The sequence below is a fragment of the Myotis lucifugus genome, unplaced genomic scaffold (assembly GCF_000147115.1).
Source record: "Myotis lucifugus unplaced genomic scaffold, Myoluc2.0 scaffold_45, whole genome shotgun sequence".
NCBI classification, from domain to species: domain Eukaryota; kingdom Metazoa; phylum Chordata; class Mammalia; order Chiroptera; family Vespertilionidae; genus Myotis; species Myotis lucifugus.
In genome coordinates this window covers 1,632,491-1,654,221 of record NW_005871093.1, presented here as the reverse complement: position 1 = coordinate 1,654,221, position 21,731 = coordinate 1,632,491, and the positions used below count along the sequence as shown (strand labels likewise).

Here is a 21,731-nt window from a genome sequence, read left to right as displayed (position 1 = left end):
TGCCAGGCTGCCCCTCCCCTGGCTCGGCAAGGTTTCTCTCCTTCCTCCTAAGAGCTCCCTCTACGCCAGGAGTCGTTCCCACCAGTCACATGCCTGGGCATCTTTTTAAACTGCTTCATAAAGTGCTGTGGGTTAATGGAGACTAATTCAAAGCTCTGTAATAAGGCAACTCCCAGAAGAAGGAATTGGTGTTCCATGGACATTGTTAGCTTAATTAATGGACTCTGTTGTAATTTATTGTCAAACAGCAATTAAACAGAGATAAAATAGGCACTGAGGAGGGTAATTTCCTGTCTTGTAACAGGTGTTTGTCAACAAGATGGAAATGGTTCCCAGCCATTCAGAGAGCCCGTTCACTGGTGGGTGTCTGCCAGCGAGCTCATGACCAGCCTTGGTTTGGTCTGGTTACTAATTTGGATTAGACAAACATTTATTTCTTTTTTGAGCCTAACCTTCATTTAAAAATAGGATCTCAAGGACACAGCAGCCTTTGGTGTTAGCTTGACCCCATTTAGAGCAGAGTCTTGTTCAAGGATGTGACAGCTCCTCACCCCGCTGCAGGCTGCTGCCATCCTGGGCCCAGGTCCGGGGGGTCCCCAAGCTGGAGCAGCCAAGGTCGCCCCACAGGAGCAGAGGCCATGGGAATGGCCTTCTTGGCAGCCCCTCCCTGTGTTCTCTCTCAGCCGACCCCCTTACCCTCCCCAACTGCTGCTTCTGATTCCCTTGGTGGCAAAGGTCAAAAAGAGAGAAAGGGGTGGGCAGTGCTGCCCTGAGGGGCTCAGGGGCATGGAGCATCTTCCTGACCCCTTAACACTTCTGATGGCTCTGAGGCTGCTCTAAGCTGAGCAGTTTGCCTGAGGGCCCCGCCGTGTAACAGGCTGCAGCGAGGTCCAGGGCCACAGGCTGGGGTCCTGCCTACAGACAGCTCTGAGCGCTCAGGCCAGAGGCCTGGCTGGGCTGAGGCAGGGAAGCAAGATGCTACCGCTGATAAACCCATTTCTATTTTAGTAACACATTCAGTGCCGTCTCGTAGGTAGTGACTGCCCCCTTCACTGATGAGAGACTCATGTAGTGTGTTCCATCCCACTCTTCAAACTCAAGCTCTGTGACTCCTGAACTTGAGCACTCTGCTCTGCCATCTGGGGAGCATATCTCCAGTCCTCGAGCCCCCAAATGTTCTCTAGCCCATAGCGGGCCATGGTAGAAAGAGCTGAGCAAGCATAGAGCCAATGCTAGGGAAGTGGAATGTCAGAGCGAAGGAGAGGAGGTGGGGGGGCATACTCCACATTTGAGGGACAATCAGGCAATTGGCTGTGGCAAGTGATCGAGGGTGGTCAACAGGGAGAATAGTACTGAGAGCCTCAGGGCTTCCCACCCAGTATCTCAGGTGTGGTCCACGGAACTGCTGGCCACCAGGAGCTCCTTACAAATGCTGATCCCTGAGTCCCAGACACACAGAAAGAGGGGCCCAGGAATCTGCATGTCAACACTCATCTCCAAGTGCTTTTTTTCCCCCAATCGACGCAATTATTGATCATCTGTCATGTGCAAAATTGTGTGTTAGACATATAATAGTGAAGGCAGGTCCAGGTTATGCTTAGTGTTCCAGCCTAACTTTTTAAATTCATAATACTATTTCAGTTTTTATATAATTGAGTTTTTAAGATAAATTTCACTTTTTTAAAAACTCATCACTGGAGGATATTTTTTGCATTGACTTTTTAGAGAGAATGGAGGGGAGTGCAGAGGAGAGGGAGGGAGAGAGAAAGAGGCAGAGAGAGAGAGAGACATCGATGTGAGACACATCAATTGGTTGCCTCCAGTTCACACCCAGACCAGGGCCAGAGATTGAGCCTACAAACAAGGTACATGCCCTTGACTGGGAATTGAACCCACGACCCTTAGGTCTGCAGGCCAACACTCTAACCACTGAGCAACCAGCCAGGGCTCACTCTTCTTAACGTATGGTTTTGTGAGTTTTGACAAACATGTGGTCCAGTAACCCCACCACAGTCAAGACATAGAGCAGTTCTGCCACCCCCTCCATTCCCTGACCCCTTTGGAGAGAATCCTGCCTCTGCCCAGGTGCTTTACACACATCAAGCCTGAGGGCCGGCTTCACTGCGAGTGTGCGGGGGACCCCCCATAGATGCTGCCCATGTACAAACATAGAACGTCCCCGCCGCAGGCTCCTCCCCGGTGAGGACCATAGCTCTCCAGCCGCCCATGCGTGGACAGGGCATGACCAGCACAGGGTCCAAGTGCTGTGGCCCTGGGGACTTTGGGGAGAACTTTGAAGCAGCTACTCTGTAGTGGGGCATTCTTAAGACAAGGTGTGCACCATGGGGAGGAACTGAGGGGTGTCAGGCTCTGTGCTAAGGACCTTTCTGATTTGCTGGGCTCCAGGGAGGGCACCACGGGTCCCTTCTGTTTGTCCTTCTGTCAATACATTTTATTCTTCCTCTCCCTCTTTTCTGAGCAGCTCACATCCATCCCCTCAGTTAATCCATCACCAGAATGACAGACGAGAATTCTTTCATCCCATAATTAAATTTAATCTGATCTTGGACTTACTCTCTGATGGCTTCATCCCTTCAGCGACACATCATCCCCCACCTTGTCACGATGATGCATGTGGCCAGGGAGGCGCAGAGCCCCGCTGGAGTGGCAGGCTCTGGCGCTGTTAGCAAGTGGAAGGCGCTTGGAAACACAGACGCTAATGACATCCAGCAGCCTCATGGCTTCCAAACAAAGTCATGTAGGCGTTGGGGCTCAGGGGATGGAGCCGTTGAGAGCACATTGATGTTAACACCCCCTCCCCCCATGGCTTCGCCCCATAAAACAAGCCCATGGTTCTGGGCAAGGGCTTCCCACATTTGGTAGGAAGCAAACCCAGTAATCCCGATGTCTGGAAAGCACCATGAGGTCAAAGGAGGGCCAACAGGGTTGGAGGAGTGAGGGCAGGGACTTTTTATGTTAGGAAAACCGGCCACATACACCAAAGAGAGAGGGGGGGAAACAGGGCAGAAGACACCTGTGCTGTGGGAGACACAGCGGAGTTTCTGTGCTGCTCAGTTCCATTCCCCTTGTCTTATGCAATATTTAAAAGTCCCCTCCGCATTTCAGTGAGACACTCATACATTCATTTTGCCTTGTCGCTGATTTTATTATTTCAGGGTTGTTAGTTCCTGCCTCCTGGGCTCTGCCTCCATCCAGCCCACATGTGCCTCCCTGGTGCCCGCCCCCTTTGCAGACTTCCATGGAGGGCAGGGTTACTGGCTTTCTGCTTCCTGGGCTTTGGGAAAATCTATGGAGGACCTGAGCCTCTTTCTCTGCCATCTGCTTTGCTTCCCTTTTCAAGTTCCAGTTTCCAGTTCCCTCCTTCTAATTATGCCAGAAAGTGGGTCTCAAAGTCCACACACAGGGAGCTGGCGAACTCGATTTCCTAAGTGGCATACAGAAGTAAACGCACGCGCCGTTGACCTTGCTCAAGGAGCACTCGGGTTAAGGAGGAATTACTGTACGCTTCTTTCTTGCCAGGATGGGTTGATGAGCTGCTCTTTCCAGAAAATCTGAATTACAATCATAAATTGTTTTCCAGTAGAAATTATTAGTTAAAAGTTTTATATCTCTTTAGAATGTTAGTTGATTTCTCTCCAAACACACAGAGGGATCCAGACAGGTTTTGTGTTAATGTTGGGCTTGGAATAAGGAACCCAGACTGAACAACGTGGTGGTGGCCACATTATCAACTGAACATTCCTACCTTGCCCAGAGCTGTCAAATTCAAAAAAGTCACTGCTAACCTTTTTCTTTTTTACTCAAGATACAGCAGCATTACAGGGAGTTTAAAAACATATAAATTGAAATCACCCATAATCCTACCACTCTGAAACCGCTATTATTATTTTGGAGGCTTGCTTTAGTCTTTTTTTTAAAGAAACATCTTGGGGGGGTTTTTAGGTTTTTATATCACAGAATTAATAAAGAAACAATGCCGCTGCTTCTGAAGGACGTGAAGCGGGAGGAGAAGGCTGCTGGTGAAAAGGCGTTTAGGGCTTTAGCACTACAAGGTGTAGCAGAGTTAGTGCAAAATGTTAGTGGGTCATTTACTTCAGAGTTTTGATTTTTCTTTGGCTCAGTGTTGTCCACTGAGTGATTATTTGGAAATATGTTTTTTGTTTGGAATGGAGGACATCTGAGGTCATGGCCAGTCAGAATTAAGGGTGAATCTGGAAGAGTTTAGGGCTAGTGGAGTTGGGGCCACTGGTACAGGATGTCAGGGCCTCAGGAGTCTGGGTTCCCACTGGAGGAGGACAGAGGAAGGCCAGATGTGGGTAGCAGAATGTCTAGACCAGCCGTGGGCAAACTACGGCCTGCGGGCCGAATCCGGCCCGTTTGAAATGAATAAAACTAAAAAAAAAAAAAAGACCGTACCCTTTTATGTAATGGTGTTTACTTTGAATTTATATTAGTTCACACAAACACTCCATCCATGCTTTTGTTCCGGCCCTCCGGTCCAGTTTAAGAACCCATTGTGGCCCTCGAGTCAAAAAGTTTGCCCACCCCTGGTCTAGACTGTCCTCATCTTACCACCTGCCTGGCTCAGGTGCTAGGGTTTGTGTAAAGTGCCGTGGATCAGAAATCATGCTGGAATCTCACCCACATGGGGATCACTGAGGGTGCCATGTACACACTGAGGTTGCTTGTGTGGCCTCCTTATGGCTTCCTCCTGTAGCTTCAGGGGGTTGAGTGTCATAGGCGATGGGTCCTGCTTTCAGGGGACTCCTAGCAATCCTCTTGACTGCCTGATACTGCTTCCCAAAGGCTAGGTTCATGTCTGTGAAATTCCTGCAGGGCCTGAGTCTGTGCCCTCCATGGAGACTAGAGGTCAACCAGCCACATCTTGAAGGTGAGTCCCAAGAACCCTTGCAGGAAGGATTCATGCACAAGGATGGGTTCTTGTCAGCTCAATCTCAGTATCCTCCATGTAAATAGCTGGTTTGGCCATGGACTTACCAAGGTTTCAGAGGAGGAAGACAAGTTCTGTTTTGGGAAATGTGAGTTTGGGGGAGAGTGGGCTTTGAGAATCCCAATGGTGATGTCCTCCAGGCAGCCAAACATTCCAGCCCAGTGCTGAGGACAGATGGGGCTCCAGGGTGTGTACTGAGGGACATCAGAGCAATAGTCCTAGGAAAGACCCTAGGGAAAGAAGGCATGCGGCCTGCGGGCTGTGAGTTTGACATGCTTGCCCTAGGGCATCTCCATGTTTAGTGGTCAATAGAGCCAGAGCAGTTCACACAAGAAAGGTGGTCACACCAACCAAGGAACAGTAGCATCAAATGTTGCTGCCCAGAGTGAGTTAGACCACGCTGCGTGTTAGATGTAGCAACAGAGAAACCGAGGGAGGGAGGACTCTCCGTGGAGTGTGGCGTGGAAGCCAGACTGGAGTGGGTGCAGGGAAGGAAGGGAGGCGGGGAGGCAGAGGCATGGTGGAGAGAACGCTCTGGAAGCTTGACTTTCAGGGAGAAGCGAGAAGACAGGTGGGTGGCAGCGGGGGCCAGAACTGGAAAGCACAGTTAAGACAGAGTGAAAGGAAGTGGAAAACTAAACAGAAAGGAACTAATTACATTTCTAAAACATTAGTGGAAAGTGTAGAGAGGATTAATGCTTGGAAAGTAGATGTTCTGTAGTCTTAATTTGAGCAAAACTAAATTTCCCCTGGGTCAAATTATGGGATATGGGAGCAGAAATTGAAGGGTTTCTCTTTTTTTCTGAGAGAAATATGTGAATTTATCTTGACAGAAATATAGGAATCGGCTGACCTGCCAACCCAGATTCACCCCTCTGAGAAACACAGTTTTTAGCTCACTTGGCACAATTTACATGCCGAAGGCCCCAAATCCCAGGACATGTTCTCTCTGACTGAGGAGGCTGGGCACATGGTGGCCATCTACAGATGTTTAGTGCTAAAGGAAGAGTCACAAATGGTGTATCAGCTGCCGGCGGAGATGGGCTTGATGCCTCAGCCAGGCCTGTGTTGTGGCCACGAGCTGAGCCCAGAGTGGCCACAGCCTGGCACCAGCTCCAGGTTGGGCCCCTGAGCTCAGGTGGGAGGGTGGAGACGCAGCGTGAGAGGACCAATCCAGGGGGAGGGGTCCGCAAAATGAGGAGCGTACAGCCACTGTGCCAGGCGGAGTTTTGGCTTCTAGAATCAGGAGTAAAATATAGAGTCTCTTGGGTGGAGACATGCCCCCACTTTTTTAGGGTCATTGTCATTGGTCAAATAACATTATGCAAATGAACAGACCCAGACCAAGGCCTGGAGAGTAAGGGCCTTGTGATGTCTGTCCTTGGACACCTGGACCGGAGTCTCAGGGCTGGTTCCGTTTCAGAGCACCTTTCCCTCAGCTCTCACACACGAGCATCATGCCCAGGCCCACGGCTGACTCCTCTGTGAAGGCTCTGAATTCCAGTGGTCGAGGCTAATCAAGTAGATGTTGGTCTGGGACTCCTCGGGGAACATGCCAGGAGCAGAAATCAGGCACAGCCCTTGTGCCCGCACTGCAGAGGTGTGAGGGAGGGGCAGGAGTCAGAGATGAGGCACCATGAAAGCTAAGGACCTGGGGCAACTGGGTGGCATTGGGGACACAGAGCTGACACCAGTCCAATGCCTCGGGTACTGGCTGCTCAGCAGTATTGTTGAAGCGCTTGGGCCAGCGACTCCTGTCTTTGGGGACCAATGGCTCTGGGAGAGGACAGGAAGCCTAGAGTGGCAGAGTGCCGGGAAAGAGCTAGGGATAGAAAATGCCACCTGTGGCCACAGGGAGCCATTAGGGAAGAGCAGAAGTCTGCAGTGAGGCAGAAGCGAGGCCCGTCTTCCATTGGTGCACACGGTCAGGGAAATAAGAATAGCACATATACAGGGCTTACTGTGTGCCTCCCCCTCTTCTCACCCATTCATTTAATTCCATAACTACCCTGTGAGGCGAATCCTATAATTAGCCCCATTTCGAAGATGAGGAAACAAGTCCCTTAGGGCTAACGCAACTGGCCCAGAGTCATAATGCCATCAAGTGGCAGAGCTTGGATTTCACAAGCTGCTTCAGAGTCCAAGTCCTGAGCCAAATCATATTCTGCCCCTTTGATGGCGCAGCACAAAACCCAGGATGCTGCTTCAGCTGGCAAAATGGGGAAGCGAGGCAGTTTTAACTAAGATAGTGTAATAGGGAGCGAAGTATTTGCAGCACTTCCACACTGTACCGGGGGATGCAAGCTTACCTTCTATTTCACTCACAGAGATCAGAAAGAAGTGCCTCTGTTTATTGAAAAATAGAGTCTTGCCCAGCTGACATGGCTCAGTGGTTGAGCGTTGACCTATGAACCAGGAGGTCACGGTTTGATTCCCGGTCACCGCACATACCCGGGGTTACAGGCTGGATCCCCAGTAGGGGGCGTGAGGAGGCACCCGATCCTTGATTCTCTCTCATCTTTGATGTTTCTATCTCTCTCTCTCCCTCTTCTTTCCTCTCTCTGAAATCAATAAAAACATATTTTTTAAATAGAGAGAAAAATAGATTCTTGGCTACTCCAAGATTCTTGGATACTCACCCGATTTAGCAGTCCGGGTGAGCTTGGACAGCCTGCTTAGGAATTTGGTCCTGATTCCTGAGAACTTGGAGCCAGCTATCCTGCTCGCCAGCGTCCCCTCTCCCACTTGGCTCTTCTGACCCTCATGCTGGTGCTCCTCACATTTAAGACCTTTCTCTAAGAAGTCCCCGCTCTCTCCATAATCTATATGGGCCAGACCCTGCTCCCTCCCACCGCCATTGGCACTCACCCTGATCCACCCCCTCCTGCACCTGTAGCTGCAGGAAAACTGACCCAAGGTTCTGTGGCACAAATATGTCTCCCCATTCATTCTAAGTAGCAAGTGCATTTTCTGGAACCACCTTGCTTTAATCCAGCACCTCCTTCAGTGTCGCCACTTTTGTTCAGTCCTTTACATTTTACTAAGTTGTTAATACAGATGAGTGACGGAAGGGAGAAGACTGAGGAGGGAGGCCCTTGGGACCATCCCACCTCCAGGCCCTGGCTCTCTGCAAAAAACAGCTGGTTCTCTAACGTGTCGTCTAAGCTCCCAGATATATATTTTAATTAACCTTATTGATGTATAAAGTAAATACAATAAAGTGCATCTATTTAAAGTATAAGTTTGATGCGTTTTCATAGGTATATACATCTGGGAACTGCCTTCCCCCCAGTCAAAACACAAAACATTTCCACCCCCTCCTTCCCTCCCCTCTGCCGCCGCCCCCGACACACACCAAAGATTGTTCCTGCCCCTTTTCTCTAACCCCCGTTCCCAGGCAGCCACCACTAGACCACTCTGAGATACACTATGGATACATTTTTTCTGTATTCAGTTTGGGATCTGGCATGCCCCAGACAGTGGTAGAAAAAGGCTGTTTTTGAGAATATACATGCACACGTGTAGTTACAAGAAACCATTCAGCCAAGCAACAAAGAAATGCATCCCAAAGCAGGCTTGAATCAATGGAACCCGCCTCTCTGCATGCTGAGTAGAAGCTGGGTGAACTGCATTTCTCCTTTAGGCATGGTTTTCCGCACTGACTAGGCCTGGTTTTAAAGTGATGAGAAAGACCCTTAATATGAAAGCAATTGCAAGCCAGGCTTTTATTGACATTCCAATGGATTTTCTATGTTCCGGAGTCATTCCACAATTATTTGGCTGGTTCTTGTTTATCTGGCCATACCCTGAATGTTTTAGTTCTCCCTCAAGGCTATTAAATCTAGGTTAATACTTGTGTGTGCCACTTAGATCATCTCAAATAGAAAAATTGGTGTTTTTTTCTCTCCTAAATGAGAATTAACTGTATTTGAGCTCAGAGGTTTTCTCCCTAATGCCTTAGTGTTGTGGATAATGACGTTCATTTCTCCTCCCGGCCCCAGCGGCCAAACGTAGAATAATCCCATTCAATTCAAAAGACATTTATAGAACATTTGCTTTTTCCAAGATAATTTTCTTGGTCCTTATGCTGTATAAAAAGGGTAGGATACTGATGTCCTAAAACAACCACAATGAAAACCTGTAGCAAGGAAAGACACATTCATAAAATACACAATTGTGTAAGTTGAAGAGATGATATCTGGGTGGGGGCTTTGTGGACCAGTGGAGACGGTAGGGGTAGGGTGGGGATATCTTCCATATAGGGAAGACTATTGGCTATTTTTGAGAAATCTCAAGTCATCTGTCAGGCTAAGCCAAGAATCTAAGAGTTAAGCTTGAAAACGTAAGCTGCAGCCCTGTAGCGCAATGTCATGGTAAAAAATTTACTCTCAAATCAGTGGGCAGTGGGAGCAATGAAGGTTGAGGCAAGGGATGCTATGATTTGAACCTGCAGGATTGGCTTGGACCAATGGGAACTGGGAAGGTCTGGAGGTAGGAGGACCAGTTACAAAGCTACTGCAGCAGGTCAGGTGCCAGCAGGTCAGGCTATTAGGAAGAAATATGTAAAAGAGACATGCGGAGGCAGAAATTGTAAGACTTTTAACGTTATTGATGAAGCAGAGGGAGATAGCAAAGGTGATTCAAGTTTACAAACCTAGAGCCTGGGAGAGATCAGGGTTATGGGAGCCAGTGGTCTGTTGAACCTAACTGGAAGGATAAGAGTCAGCAAGTTCCAGGCAGTCACCAACTCAGAGGAGGAAGCTTCACCCATTGGCCCCTCAGCAGCACATGCTTCAGGGTTACCTTGGCAACAGCGAGCATCATACTGGAATGACAAATTCCATAGAGAGTGGCTTGGCCATAATTTTATACATGAGCATATAGATAGATGATGAGATAGCTCTCAATAAAAGAGCAGATTAGACACTTTGAAGAATCTCCCCAGTACTGTATAACTAGATTCTAGATCATCTACAACAAATCCAACTTAAAAACCTTTTTAGGTGCACAAGAGCTTTGTATCCATTAGCTTTTGCTGAGTAACAAATCACCCCAAGACATTTTCACATCAACACATCTGAGTGGATTTACCATGACAGACAATCACCAAAGGAACTTCTAAGGAATGTACTTCAAGAAGGAAGATGAGCCCAAAAGAATGTTTTGAAGCAAGAATGAACTCCAAATAAAGAAATTAATAAATATATAATAAAATCTACACAAATATTTCTTACATAAAATAATGAGAATGATGTCTATTTGCTCCTCTGTGGAAATATATCCAAAAGACTGAACCGTTAGAAAGAGATCATCAGATTTCATATGCTAATGCCCTTGAATTTTGTTGATTGGAAGTAGATGTTAAGATGTTGAATAACTTAACATTTTCTAAGTTGTCAATGGCTACATTTCAAGAGTGAACAATAAAAAATAGAAATGGCATATAATTTCCAAATTTGTAGAGGGAAACAATGAAATATGATACCATTTCAACAAATAACCCCAAAACACAACCAATCCAAACAAAGGCAAATAGAGGAGAAAAAGGAAACAGAAAAGGCTGGACACACAACGTACAAAGAAAGATAGTGGAAATAAGTCCAAATATATCATTAATCACAATAAAAGCACAGGAACTAATCGTTCTGGGTAAGAGACAGAGACTGTCACCTTACATTTTTTAAATTACAGGAGTATTCCATCTTCAAGAGACACGTTTAGAATACACAGAGAGAGAAACTTTGAAAGTAAAAAGATGGAAAATGGAATGGCAGGCAATTCTAAAGAGCAAAATTCTGGGTGACTACATTAATATCAAACAAAGTAGCCTTCCACACACAAAGAATGATTAAAGATGAAGTGCATCATTTCATGATGATGAATCTCACCAGGAAGATAGAGTCATTGGTAACTTGGATGCACCTCTCAGATCTGTCATGTTCTCTCCTCCTTCAGTGTCGCCACTTTTGTTCAGTCCTTCATCAGCCCCTGGGCTTTCATCAGGCCCCACCGAAGTTCATTCTGCCCTCAGCAGCCAGTGTGGCCCTCCTACGATTCCCTGTGATAAAGCCCCGACCCCTGGGCATGATGTGTCCCTACAGTGCAGTCTCCTCTGCACTGTGCCCACCCCTTTCTACTTCTGCCCTGTCACAGCTGTTACACTCCATCGTCTCCACTGGTCTTCAGGCCTTTGAACATTCTCTTGCCTTTGTCTGGTCTGCCTTCTCCTACTCATCTGGTTGTCCTAAATGGCCCCTCCTCTGGGAAGACTACTCTGCTCTCCCTCTTCTGGACTGGGCCCCTCCTGTTCTGGTTCTAAAAAGACATTTAGTATATTTCATAGCATTATTTCACACAATGTCATCCTTGCCTCTTTACTTCCCGGCCTACTTGAGTAAAGGGTGAACTCCTGTGCCATTCATTCATGATGTCCATAAGAATTTATCGAGCACCTCCTGTGTGCCAGGCACACTTCCCAGAGCTAGGGATAGGGCTGTGAACAACAACAACAACAAAACTACAAACAAACTTCTGCCTCACGCCTTTCACATTCTAGTGGAGGGAGTCAGACGACAAACTCTATGAATAAGGAAAATAAATATAGTCTATTAGAAGATAATATGTTCTTGGAGAGAAATAAAGCAAGGGAAAGGATAAGGAGTAAGTAGTGTAAGTGCAATATTAAATAAGATGGTCAAGAGAAACAGTCACCAAGAAGATGGCATTTTGGCAGAAACTTGGAAGAGGCGAGGGAGTGCACATTTCATATGTCTGGGAGAAGAGCATTCAGAGAGGAGGGACAGCAAGTGCAAAGGCTTTGAGCAGGAGCAAAGATGTTGTATTAACAGACCAACAAGGAGGCTAGTGTTGCTGGAATAGAGTGAGCAAGGGCAGAGTGGTGGGAGTTGAGCTCAGGGAGCTATTATTATGTTGGCCTTGCAGTCCCTAGGAAGGATTCTGGACTTTTATTCAGAGTGAGATGGGAAACCTCTGGAGGATGTTGAGCAGAGGAATGGCATGGCCTAACTCCAATTTAAAGTAATATAATTTTAAATGATATGATATTTTAAAAGCAATCATTCTGAATGCTATATTGAAAATGACCAAGGGAGGCAAGGGTGGGAGCTGGGAGACACTTTAGGAGACCATTGTACTAATCTAGTTGAGCCACGTGGCTTGGAACAGGGAGGTCGTAATGGAGGTGAAATCTGTGTATGCTTTGCTAATGGATTGAATGTGATGTGTCATAGAAAGAGGCAAACAAAGGGTGAAGACAAAGTGTTTGGCCTAAACAACTGGAAGGATGGAGTTGTTGTTACCAAGAGGAAACAGATAGATGTTGGATGCGTGTGAGGGGGAAGGGAAGATACAAGGCAAGGAGGAATTTGGTTTGGGTCATGTAAATTGAAATGCCTATTAGACATCCAAATAGTATGTCAAGTGGGGAGTTAGATATACAAATCTGGTACTGAGGGGAAAGTTTGGTTTGCAGATAGAAATTTGGCATAATCAGAAAAAGTCACCATATAGATGCTATGACAGCCCTAAGAATGGCAAGCTCTCCAAGAGAATGGGTGTAGAGAGAAGACATGTATCACCTGCACCCAGCACAGCATCTGTCCCACATTTGGTGCCCAATCTACACTAATAAAAGAGAAACATGAAAATTAACTATCACTCTGCCACTCTGCTACACCCACCAGCCAATCAAGAGTAAGTATGCAAATTAACCCAACTAAGATGGCAACGGCCATGGAGCTGGAGCGAGCAGGAGGCTTGGGTTGCCCCCGGCGATAGAGGAAGCCAAGCTTCCGGCCTGCCCTGGCCGGCCCTGGGCTCCGCTCAAGGCTACAAAGTTTCAATTATAGAAGATAAATAAATCCCAGATACCTGCTTCCAAAAAAAAGAGAAAGAAATAAAAAAAGGAGAGGCTGGGAGCTTGGGTTGCCGGGGGGCATGGCCAGCCTGAAAACAGCCATCAGCCCCTCACCCAGGCTGGCCAGGCACCCCAGCAGGACCCCCCCACCCTGAAGGGGCTGTGGGCAGCCTGAAAACGACCCTCTGCCCCTCATCCAGGCTAGCCACACCCCATGGGGTGAGGGTCCCCACTGGGGAGCTTGACCAGCCTGAAAACAGCCCTCCGCCCCTCACTCAGGCTGGCCAGGCACTCCAGCAGGACCCCCCCATTCTGAAGGGGCTGTGGCCAGCCTGCAAACAGCCATCAGCCCCTCACCCAGGCTGGCCAAGCACCCCAGCGGAGACCTCCACCCTGAAGGGGGTGTGGGGGGTGTGGCCAGACTGAAAACAGCCCTCAGCCCCTCACCCAGGCTGGCCACACACCCATGGGGTGAGGGTCCCTGCTGGGGGGCTTGGCCAGCCTGAAAATGGCCCTCAGCCCCTCACCCAGGCTGGCCAGCCACCCAAGCGGGACCCCCACTCTGATCCGGGACACCCTTCAGGGCAAACCAGCTGGCCCCCACCCATGCATCAGGCCTCTGTCCTATATAATAAAAGGGTAATATGCAAATTGACCCTAGCAGCAGAATGACTGGTCACTATGACACACACTGACCACCAGGGGGCAGATGCTCAATGCAGGAGCCGCCCCCTGGTGGTCAGTGGGAGCTCTGCTCAGCCACAAGCCAGGCTGATGGCTGCCTCTCCCACCTCCTCAGCAGCGCTAAGGGTGTCCGATTGCAGCTTAAGCCTGCTCCCCGCTGGCAAGTGGACATCCCCCGAGGTCTCCTGGGCTGCCAGAGGGATGTCTGACTGCCAGCTTAGGCCCAATCCCCCGGGGAGCAGGCCTAAACCAGCAGGTGGACATCCCCTGAGGGGTCCCAGACTGCGAGAAGGCACAGGCCGGGCTGAGGGACCCCCCCCCCCCCAGTGCACAAATTTTTGTGCACTGGGCCTCTAGTATAAAGACAAAGAAAAAGCAATTGAAGTTGATAATTAATGAATCTTGTTGACAATTGCCATGAGTAGTGGTGGTAGAAGCCAAATTGCAAGGCACTGAGGAATTAGAGAGAGGAACTCCAAGGACAAAATTAGGAGGTAATAAGAGCTGTGACTGGAGAGGATTTGGGGGGGGGGGCATAAATATTTGGTTATGTTTGTAGCTTGGAAGAAATGAAAGAGACAGGAGAAATAATGACTTAAGGTGCCTGCAGAGGGAGGAGAGGGCCGAGACTGAGAGGAAGTGAGGGAATGTGAAGGAAGTCAGGTTTTGAGGGGTAGGAGCCATAACTTCCAAACAAAGGAGGAGACAAGATCCCCGGAGGGCCATGAAGGCGCAGGACACCAGGCTAGGGATGGAGGAGGAAGGACACATTTTTAAAATCTAGACCCTGAAGGGGTGAGAAGGATATTGTCTGACAGAGAGTCACAAGAAGTGAAGGAAAAGCTGAGAGAGCGAGGGTGAGGCCCAGGCACAGTGGAATACGGGTGGGTCTGCAGTGGGTGCGAGCAGCTGGCATTTGGCCCTGGTCCGTGGAGGCAGGAACCAAGGGGACCTTCTGAGCCCGCAGTTCTGGGTGACCACGAGGTACCAGAGGCGGCCTGTGGTTCACGGAAGACAGCACTGCATACGCTGGCAGCAATAAACATCTGAAAAGGAAATAAGACATCAGTACCATTACAATAGCATCAAAAAAGAGAAGATGCTTAGGAACACATGTAAGCAAAGCAGTGTAAGACTTTTACACCAAAAACAACCAAACACTGTTGAAAGGAATGAAAGACCTAAATAAAAAGGATCTCCCGTGTTCAAGACCCACCACTGTGAAGATGGCAGTTCTGAGCTAATCTACAGATTCCATCCAATCACCATCAAAATCCAACAGCCTTGCTTGCAGAAATGAAAAAGCTGACCCTAAAATTCATATGAAAATGCAAGGGACCCTGAGTAGCCAGCGTATGGATCTGTGTTGTGCCAAAGACTTGACAGGAGATGACAGAATGTATTAGAGAAGAAAGACATTGTGGAATGGAGAGACCTGCATTGAGGTCTGGGAATTCTGAAGCCAGAAAGTCCTAGAGGAAGGCCAATAAAAAGCATTTCCAGGCAGGGAGACAGCTGGAGCAAGGCCCTGGAGATGGAGAGCCTGTTGGACTTACAGAGGACAGGGAGCAGAGGTGTTTAAAGAGGGAGCACGGGGGTGGGAAGTGGGGGGCGGTGGACTAGGCAGACTCTCAATCCAGGAGTGGAGGAAAAGGGGAGAGGGATGTCAGGTCTCAGCACTTACCATCCTCCTGCCTCGTAAGCCCCACGGTCCATTCAGACCACAGCGTCCTTCCCCTGACCCTGGCCCCTTGGCGGGGCCAGCAGAGCCTATACACGCGTCCTGGTACTTCCGGTATGAGAACCAGCCTTCCCCCAGGACAGAAATCCTAGAGGCCTCTTCAGCCCCCTGCCCACCCGGATGCCTGCAGGGCTTGGGGCTGGTGTGTGGCCTTTGCAGGTCCTAGCAGCCTGGGTCTCCTTGTTTCATGCCCTAACTCCCAGGGGCATTTAGCGTCACTCTTTAAACATCTGGGTCACAGATATGTTTAGTTAATTAATGTTCTTAGCGCTACTCATTTGCCTGCTGGATAATAGATTGATTCATAATTTCAGTAAGCAGCTGTGTATATCTTTCCCCTGAACATAAAGGCAGCTTGTTGTCATTCATCACTTTGCATTTGGTGAATTTAAATATAGTCAGAGACATTGTTTAAGGAGGGGTGGGGAGAGTTTCGGATTTTCTTATCATTTTGCCTCTAACAATTACTCTGATTTGGAATTAATTTGAGTTTAAAGCACATGTTAACTGCATTTCTCTCAAGGGCACCTCATAAACTCTCTGCCACTTGTTTCGGGGGGACCAGGCAGGCTTCCCTTCGGGGATCAGAGCAGAGGGTTTCTGAGCAGGTTCTACCAGGAGCTTAGAGCCGCCCGAGGAGAATCTTATCCCCTAAGAGGCACTCGTGTCCCTGAGCAGAGCAGCCTTCTTGCCCCATCCCTGGCCAGAAACGCCCAGGCTCTTGGGAGGAGGAGAGGGTCCTCTGGGAGGGGCCCCTCTGCTGCTCAGCTGCTGGGCCAGGGCCACCAACCATAGGGTCTCCAGGCACCCAACAGAGGCCAGGGCCACCGGGTGACCAGATGTCTTCATGCCTTGGTTTCCTCATCTTTAAAATGGGGTGAGTAGTAGCACCTATTTCACAGGGTTTTGTGGCGATTCCATTATTTACCCCCTGTACAATCTTAGAAACGATGCAGAGTATGTCTTCACTACCTGCAAGCTGGTCATTTTACTTTTTTATTTGTTTAGGAACCTTTATATCGATAATCATCACTCCTACTCTAGTTACCGCTGAAGTCTGTAAGAACACGCAGGAGGAGCGTGCTAGCCTCTCTCATTGCCCTCACCAGCCTGCACTGGGACCATCTCAGTGGGAACACAGCCCATCCTTATATACCCAGAAGGCTGTCCCAGGCTGGGCACACAGAGGAGCCTTCAAAACATGCTTGTAGAGTTTAAATGTAGATGGGGCTTCATTTGTTTTTTTAAATGAGGATGTTTACTAGATTTACAATGTGCTCATTCACAAACACATTTTTGAGTGCTTGGTCTGTGATGGCCCTCCTAGCAATGAATGAAAGGAATTGGACACAGTCCCTGCCCCTGAAGGAATGTGAATGGCAGGTAAATCCATTTCTTCAAAAGTTGGAATACAGCAGTGGTTCTCAACCTTCTGGCCCCTTAAATACATTTGCTCATGTTGTGACTCCCAACCATAAAATTATTTTCGTTGCTACTTCATAACTGTAATTTTGCTACTGTTATGAATCGTAATGTAAATATCTGATATGCAGGATGGTCTTAGGTGACCCCTGTGAAAGGGTCGTTCGACCCCCAAAGGGTTCATGACCCACAGGTTGAGAACCACTGGAATACAGAGTTTTAAACAATGCGGACAGGCAGGAGAGTGGAACCCTGCTGGGGTAACAGTTGGCAGGCAACACCATCTCTATATCAGTTAGCTATTGCTGCATAACAACTATCCCACACTTAGTGGCATGAAACAGTCTGCATTTATTATTTCTCATGAGTGCATAGGCCAGCTGGATGGTTCTGTGATCTGGACCAGGCTCAGCTGATCTTGGCGGGATTCATTCACGAGCCTCCTTCAGCTATCAGGTTGGCTGAGGGCTTCCTGACCTCTGATGACCTCATCCCCTTGTCTGGTGGTTGTCCCTCATCCTCTAGCAGTCGTCCTGAGCTTACTACAGTGGTGGCAGCAAGGTTTCAGGAGGGTGGAAGTATGCAAGGTCTAATTCAGGAATAGGCACATCCTCACATCTTCTTCATTCTGTTGGCCAAAGCAAGTCACCGATATGATGGAAACTGCTGCAGAGTCACATTACCAACGTTTTACAGGAGGAAGAGTGAAGGATGAGGCCATTTTTGCAATTTCCCACAATCGCCCAGCACTCCTTGCAGTACTACATGGAGCAGAAAGCCAATACCAGGGCTGTGTTGTTGCACATGTAGGATGTTATAAATAATGTTGCAGTAAACACCCTATACATAAAGTTTTGTTCACAGTTCTGATTATTTCCCTGGGATACATTTCTAAAAGTGGATTTATTGAGTCAAAGGAGAACATTTTAAAAGCACAAAGTGTGTATTTTGAAATCCCCTTTTTGCAAGTTTGTAGTAATTTACCCTCCTGCCAGCCCATCTTATGCTATCCTTGAAAAAATAGGAATAAGTTCTTTTTTAAAATGTGGTATCTCATTGCTATTTTATTTACTTAAGAGCCTATGAGGTTGAATGCTTTTTAATAATGTCTATTCCTTCTTGCGGGCACTGCCTCTTTGGGTCCTTTGCAGCAGTAGATTTCATTAATCCCCAATTACAACGGAGGAGGAAATGTGGCTCAGAGAGGTTAAGTGAATTATTCAAGGCGGCCCAGCCAGCTGGAAGCAGAGCCACGCTTTAGAAACCAGCTGTCTTGCTCCTTCACTTACTTATTCCTGCTCCCTGTGCTGCTGGACAGAGGCTGCGCTCCTGAAACATTGACGAGGACATGCTTAGGAAAAAATCAGAGTGGACGAGGGGAATCAGTATCCTGGCTTAGCAAACCAGAGGGCCTCCTGGTCAGGGCTCCCCTGTGGGTGTGTGACAGGCCTGAGATGGTAGCCAGGGCTGCAGCGCGAACAGAGGCCTGGGTGAGACCTGCAGACCTCAGCCCTGTTTTCCTTCATGGTCTCACCCCTACCCTCCTGACCCTCCTCCCCTGCCACTCTGCTCTCTCTCCCCAGCTGGCCCGCTACACCAAGGAAGGCTTTCTGCACTTGGGAGCCCTGGGGACCACCACGCTCCTCCCCGACACCCGCTGCCTGGTAGACAACTCCAAGAGTCGGTTGCCCCAGCTGCTTGACTGCGACAAGGTCAAGAGCAGCCTGTACAAGAGGTGGAACTTCATCCAGGTGAGTGCTCCATGGACAGGGCTGGCACCCCAGAGCAGGTGAGGATGCTGCGGATCACAGGGCAATCTGGCTTCCCCACGGGTATCCAGCACAGTGCACCGAAGGTCTCTCAGCCCTAGACCAGGCGCCTGGACCCAGAGTATATTTGGGGGGATCAGTGGGGGGATTTCGTGGGAGACAGCCTTCCGGATCCCTGCAGCAGCGATAGGCGTGGTTGGCTCTGCTATGTCTTGGGAGGAGGGTGTGGGGGTGATTTTCCTGAAATCGGCTAAGTACCTGGAGCGAGTAAGATGAAGAAAACCAGACCTCGAATGTCCCTGGAAATTCCTCCTCCTGACACCATTTCCCATCGATCCTCATCACCTGGTTCAGCCACTCAGACCTGATGAAGCTTATTTACTGTCTGACTTGACGATTTCCAGCGGACCCCAGTGATCGGTCCCCTGTACAGGATTGTTCCCATGAGAGGCCATGTGCTGGGCACTAAGGTGGTTAAGTCTCTCTCTCTTTCTCTCTCTCTTTCTCTCTTTCCCCCTCTCTTTCCCTCTCTCTTTCTCTCTTTCCCTCCCTCCCCCTCTCCCTCCCTCCCTTCTTCCCTCCCTCGCCTCCTTTTACCCAGAATGGAGCCATTATGAATAAGGGCACTGGGCGTTGCCTGGAGGTGGAGAACCGTGGCCTGGCTGGCATTGACCTCATCCTCCGAAGCTGCACGGGACAGAGGTGGACGATTAAGAATTCCATCAAATAGTGGGGAGGAGCTGGGGACCTGGAGACTGGCCCCCAGGGCAGGGTCTGCCCGTGCTCTGGCCCAGCTACGCTGGTGGAGAAACAGCTGGGAGCCAGCAGGTGCTCGTGGGCTTCTCCAAGGCAGCATGGCGGGGCGGGGAGCGGCGAGGGGGGGGGGGCAGAGGGCCAGATGGAGACGCTGTGTCCACCTCAGGCACTCAGCTCCTGCACCCTGGGGAAGCGCCCCGCCCCCACCCTTCTCTGGGAACCCAGGCGCTGTGTCTTCTGCAGCCCAGATGTGGACCTGGCACCGAGGAGTGAAGCATCCACATCTCTGTCGTCACCTTCCCACCCGCTATCGGGACTGGACTGGCAGGGCCTCTCCTCTTTCTCATCTCTTACAGCAGCAGCTTCGAACTCCACCCCAGCCCTCAATAAAGTGGGGGAGGAGCTCAGCCACATCCTAGTTCTCCCTGCTCAGAGGAGACAGTGAGGCCTCGAGACTCAGTTTCCCCTGAGGTTGCTTCTGCCCAGATGTCCTCTCACAACCAAGGCAGCCTCCAGCCCAAACCTGCCCATTAGGTGGCACTGGGGGCCACAGCTCTGGATTTTTCTGGTCCCGCTCCCCCCTCCCCCCAGATGGCCTGGAGCTAACACTTCCATGGTCGCCTGCGCATTGACTAGGCTCCTATGTTCCTGGGCCAGCTCTTCTGCCTGTGTCTGGAGAGCTGAGACAGGAATCAGCTGAGCACACAGAGCAGGCTAAGCTGTGAGGGACCCAGGCTGGAGCCAGGCCAGTGCCTCTTCGCCTGCCCGGGGAACAGGGAGCCCTGACTCAGAGGCTGCTGCAGGGGGAGCAGGGAGGGGACTGGAGCTTACAGACTGGAGCCAGCACAGCAAAGGGGGCCAGGACCCTGGGGTCTGCTCTGTGCTCATCTCATTTCAGCCCACGCTCTACTGGCTGACAGGGGAGAAGGCAGTCGATTCCTCTCTGAAGAGTAATAATTTTTTTCGATTGCCCTCTGGTTAGGGTGCACTTATAAATCAGAGTTAATATATGGACGTGTGTGCATGCGTATGAGTATGTGTGCCTGTGTGGTGCGCGTGGCAGGGCGTGTGCAGCTGCATGTGCGTGTGTGCATGTGTGACGCCACGTGGCATGTGCGTCTGGGTGCGTGTGAGTGTGGTAGAGCAGACGTAGAAGTATGGCTTTGGGCTTGCGCTTCATCGCTCACCTGGATCAGGACAAGGCTGCTGAGAAGCTTGGGGGGTGGGGGTGGCCACACATGTGGCCAGAAGGATGTGGCTCAGCCTTGCCCGTGTGGTGCCCAGACAGAAGGCTGTCCTTCTGCCAGTTCCCATTCCTCTCCCTCATGCTGTCCCCAAAGGTCAAGCCCTGCCCAGAACCAAACCCTGTAGTTGTCCAGTTTAGGGTTCATATGTCTCATTTGGTGGCATCTTGTTGGTGGTCAGCCCACTCCATCTCCCCCTTGTGAAATAAATACATGTGAGCACTTCCCTTGTTTGCTTCTTGATTTCTCCAGAACCTGGAGTTCAGGGAGTTCCTGGGATGTGGCGGAGGGCCCCTTTGGTTTTGGGGTTCGGTCTTATTACATTCAAAAACCCTCACAGCCTGGAGCTGAGACAAATCCAGCCTGCGCTTGCACTGGCCTTCGCCTCGAACCCAAAGCAGGACAAGCTGACCTCCGGCAGTGGCTTACTAGGCCCCCTGCCGGATTAGGAGGGTCAGGCTGGTGCAGGAACCTCTAAGGAAGAGGAGGGTTGGGGGCGACCTGGCTGAGCCATCCAGATCCGTCCCCTCCTGCTGCCAGGCGTCGACCCCCACCCCTGGAGGCCATGGAGTCGTGGTGGGAGCATCTGCCCTTCTGTTCACGGAAGAGTGAAATCTGAAGAGGCGCCAGGCCGTCTGTCCTGGAAATGCTTATGGAAGAAATGGGAGGCCCCTAGGCTGGGACAGCCGCGCCTCTTTCCCTTGAGGAGGCCAGGAAGGCCCATCTCCTTTGGTGTCACATGACACAGATATGCTGACCGGTTGCCATTTTTCTGTTGGTTCTACGAGAATCGGGGTCCATAAGCACGTTGTTGGGAAATGCTGTTGCTTGGTAATGAATCCATCAGACTTCAGTATCAGAGTCTGAGGGTAACTGTGAAGTGAAAAGGATGAAGCTCCATGGGTCCCATGTCGGGTCCTGGAGACGCTGAGGCCATATCACAAGGTGGTGCTTCGGGAAGAGTCCTGCCCTGACCGAGCCATTCTCACTCCCGTGTGGGTCTCACTGTGGAAGTTCAAGGACAGCATCATCCTCTCTTACCATTAGCTGAGACTGAGCCCAAATCCCTGTGAGGGTCTTAGTGGGCCCCATGGGATCCTCCCTCCAACAGGAAATGGGCCAAGACTGCCTCAGACCAAAGAAGCCCAAGGACCTGCTCTGTTCTCACAAGGTCCAAAGCCAGGTCCGGCTGATGGAATGGGAGCCCAGACCTCAGCACTTGGCACGCTCACGGCACATCGGGCTCACCTGTGCTCTCAGGCTGCAC

General features: G+C 49.8%; 1 protein-coding gene across 5 annotated transcripts in view; it reads left to right on the top strand.

Moving 5' to 3' along the window:
* Positions 1-20,691, top strand: part of GALNT17 (polypeptide N-acetylgalactosaminyltransferase 17) — a 410,059-nt gene extending 389,368 nt beyond the window's left edge. For 4 of the 5 annotated variants that reach the window (XM_006088223.3, XM_023753451.1, XM_023753452.1 and 1 more), the window contains 2 exons: positions 18,279-18,446; positions 19,066-20,691. In XM_006088223.3, the coding sequence (XP_006088285.1) occupies positions 18,279-18,446; positions 19,066-19,194 (297 nt within the window). In that variant the 3' untranslated portion in view covers positions 19,195-20,691. The remainder of the gene's footprint in view (positions 1-18,278; positions 18,447-19,065) is intronic. The other variant, XR_002829117.1, reaches the window with a different exon arrangement.
* Positions 20,692-21,731: the final 1,040 nt, after the last annotated feature.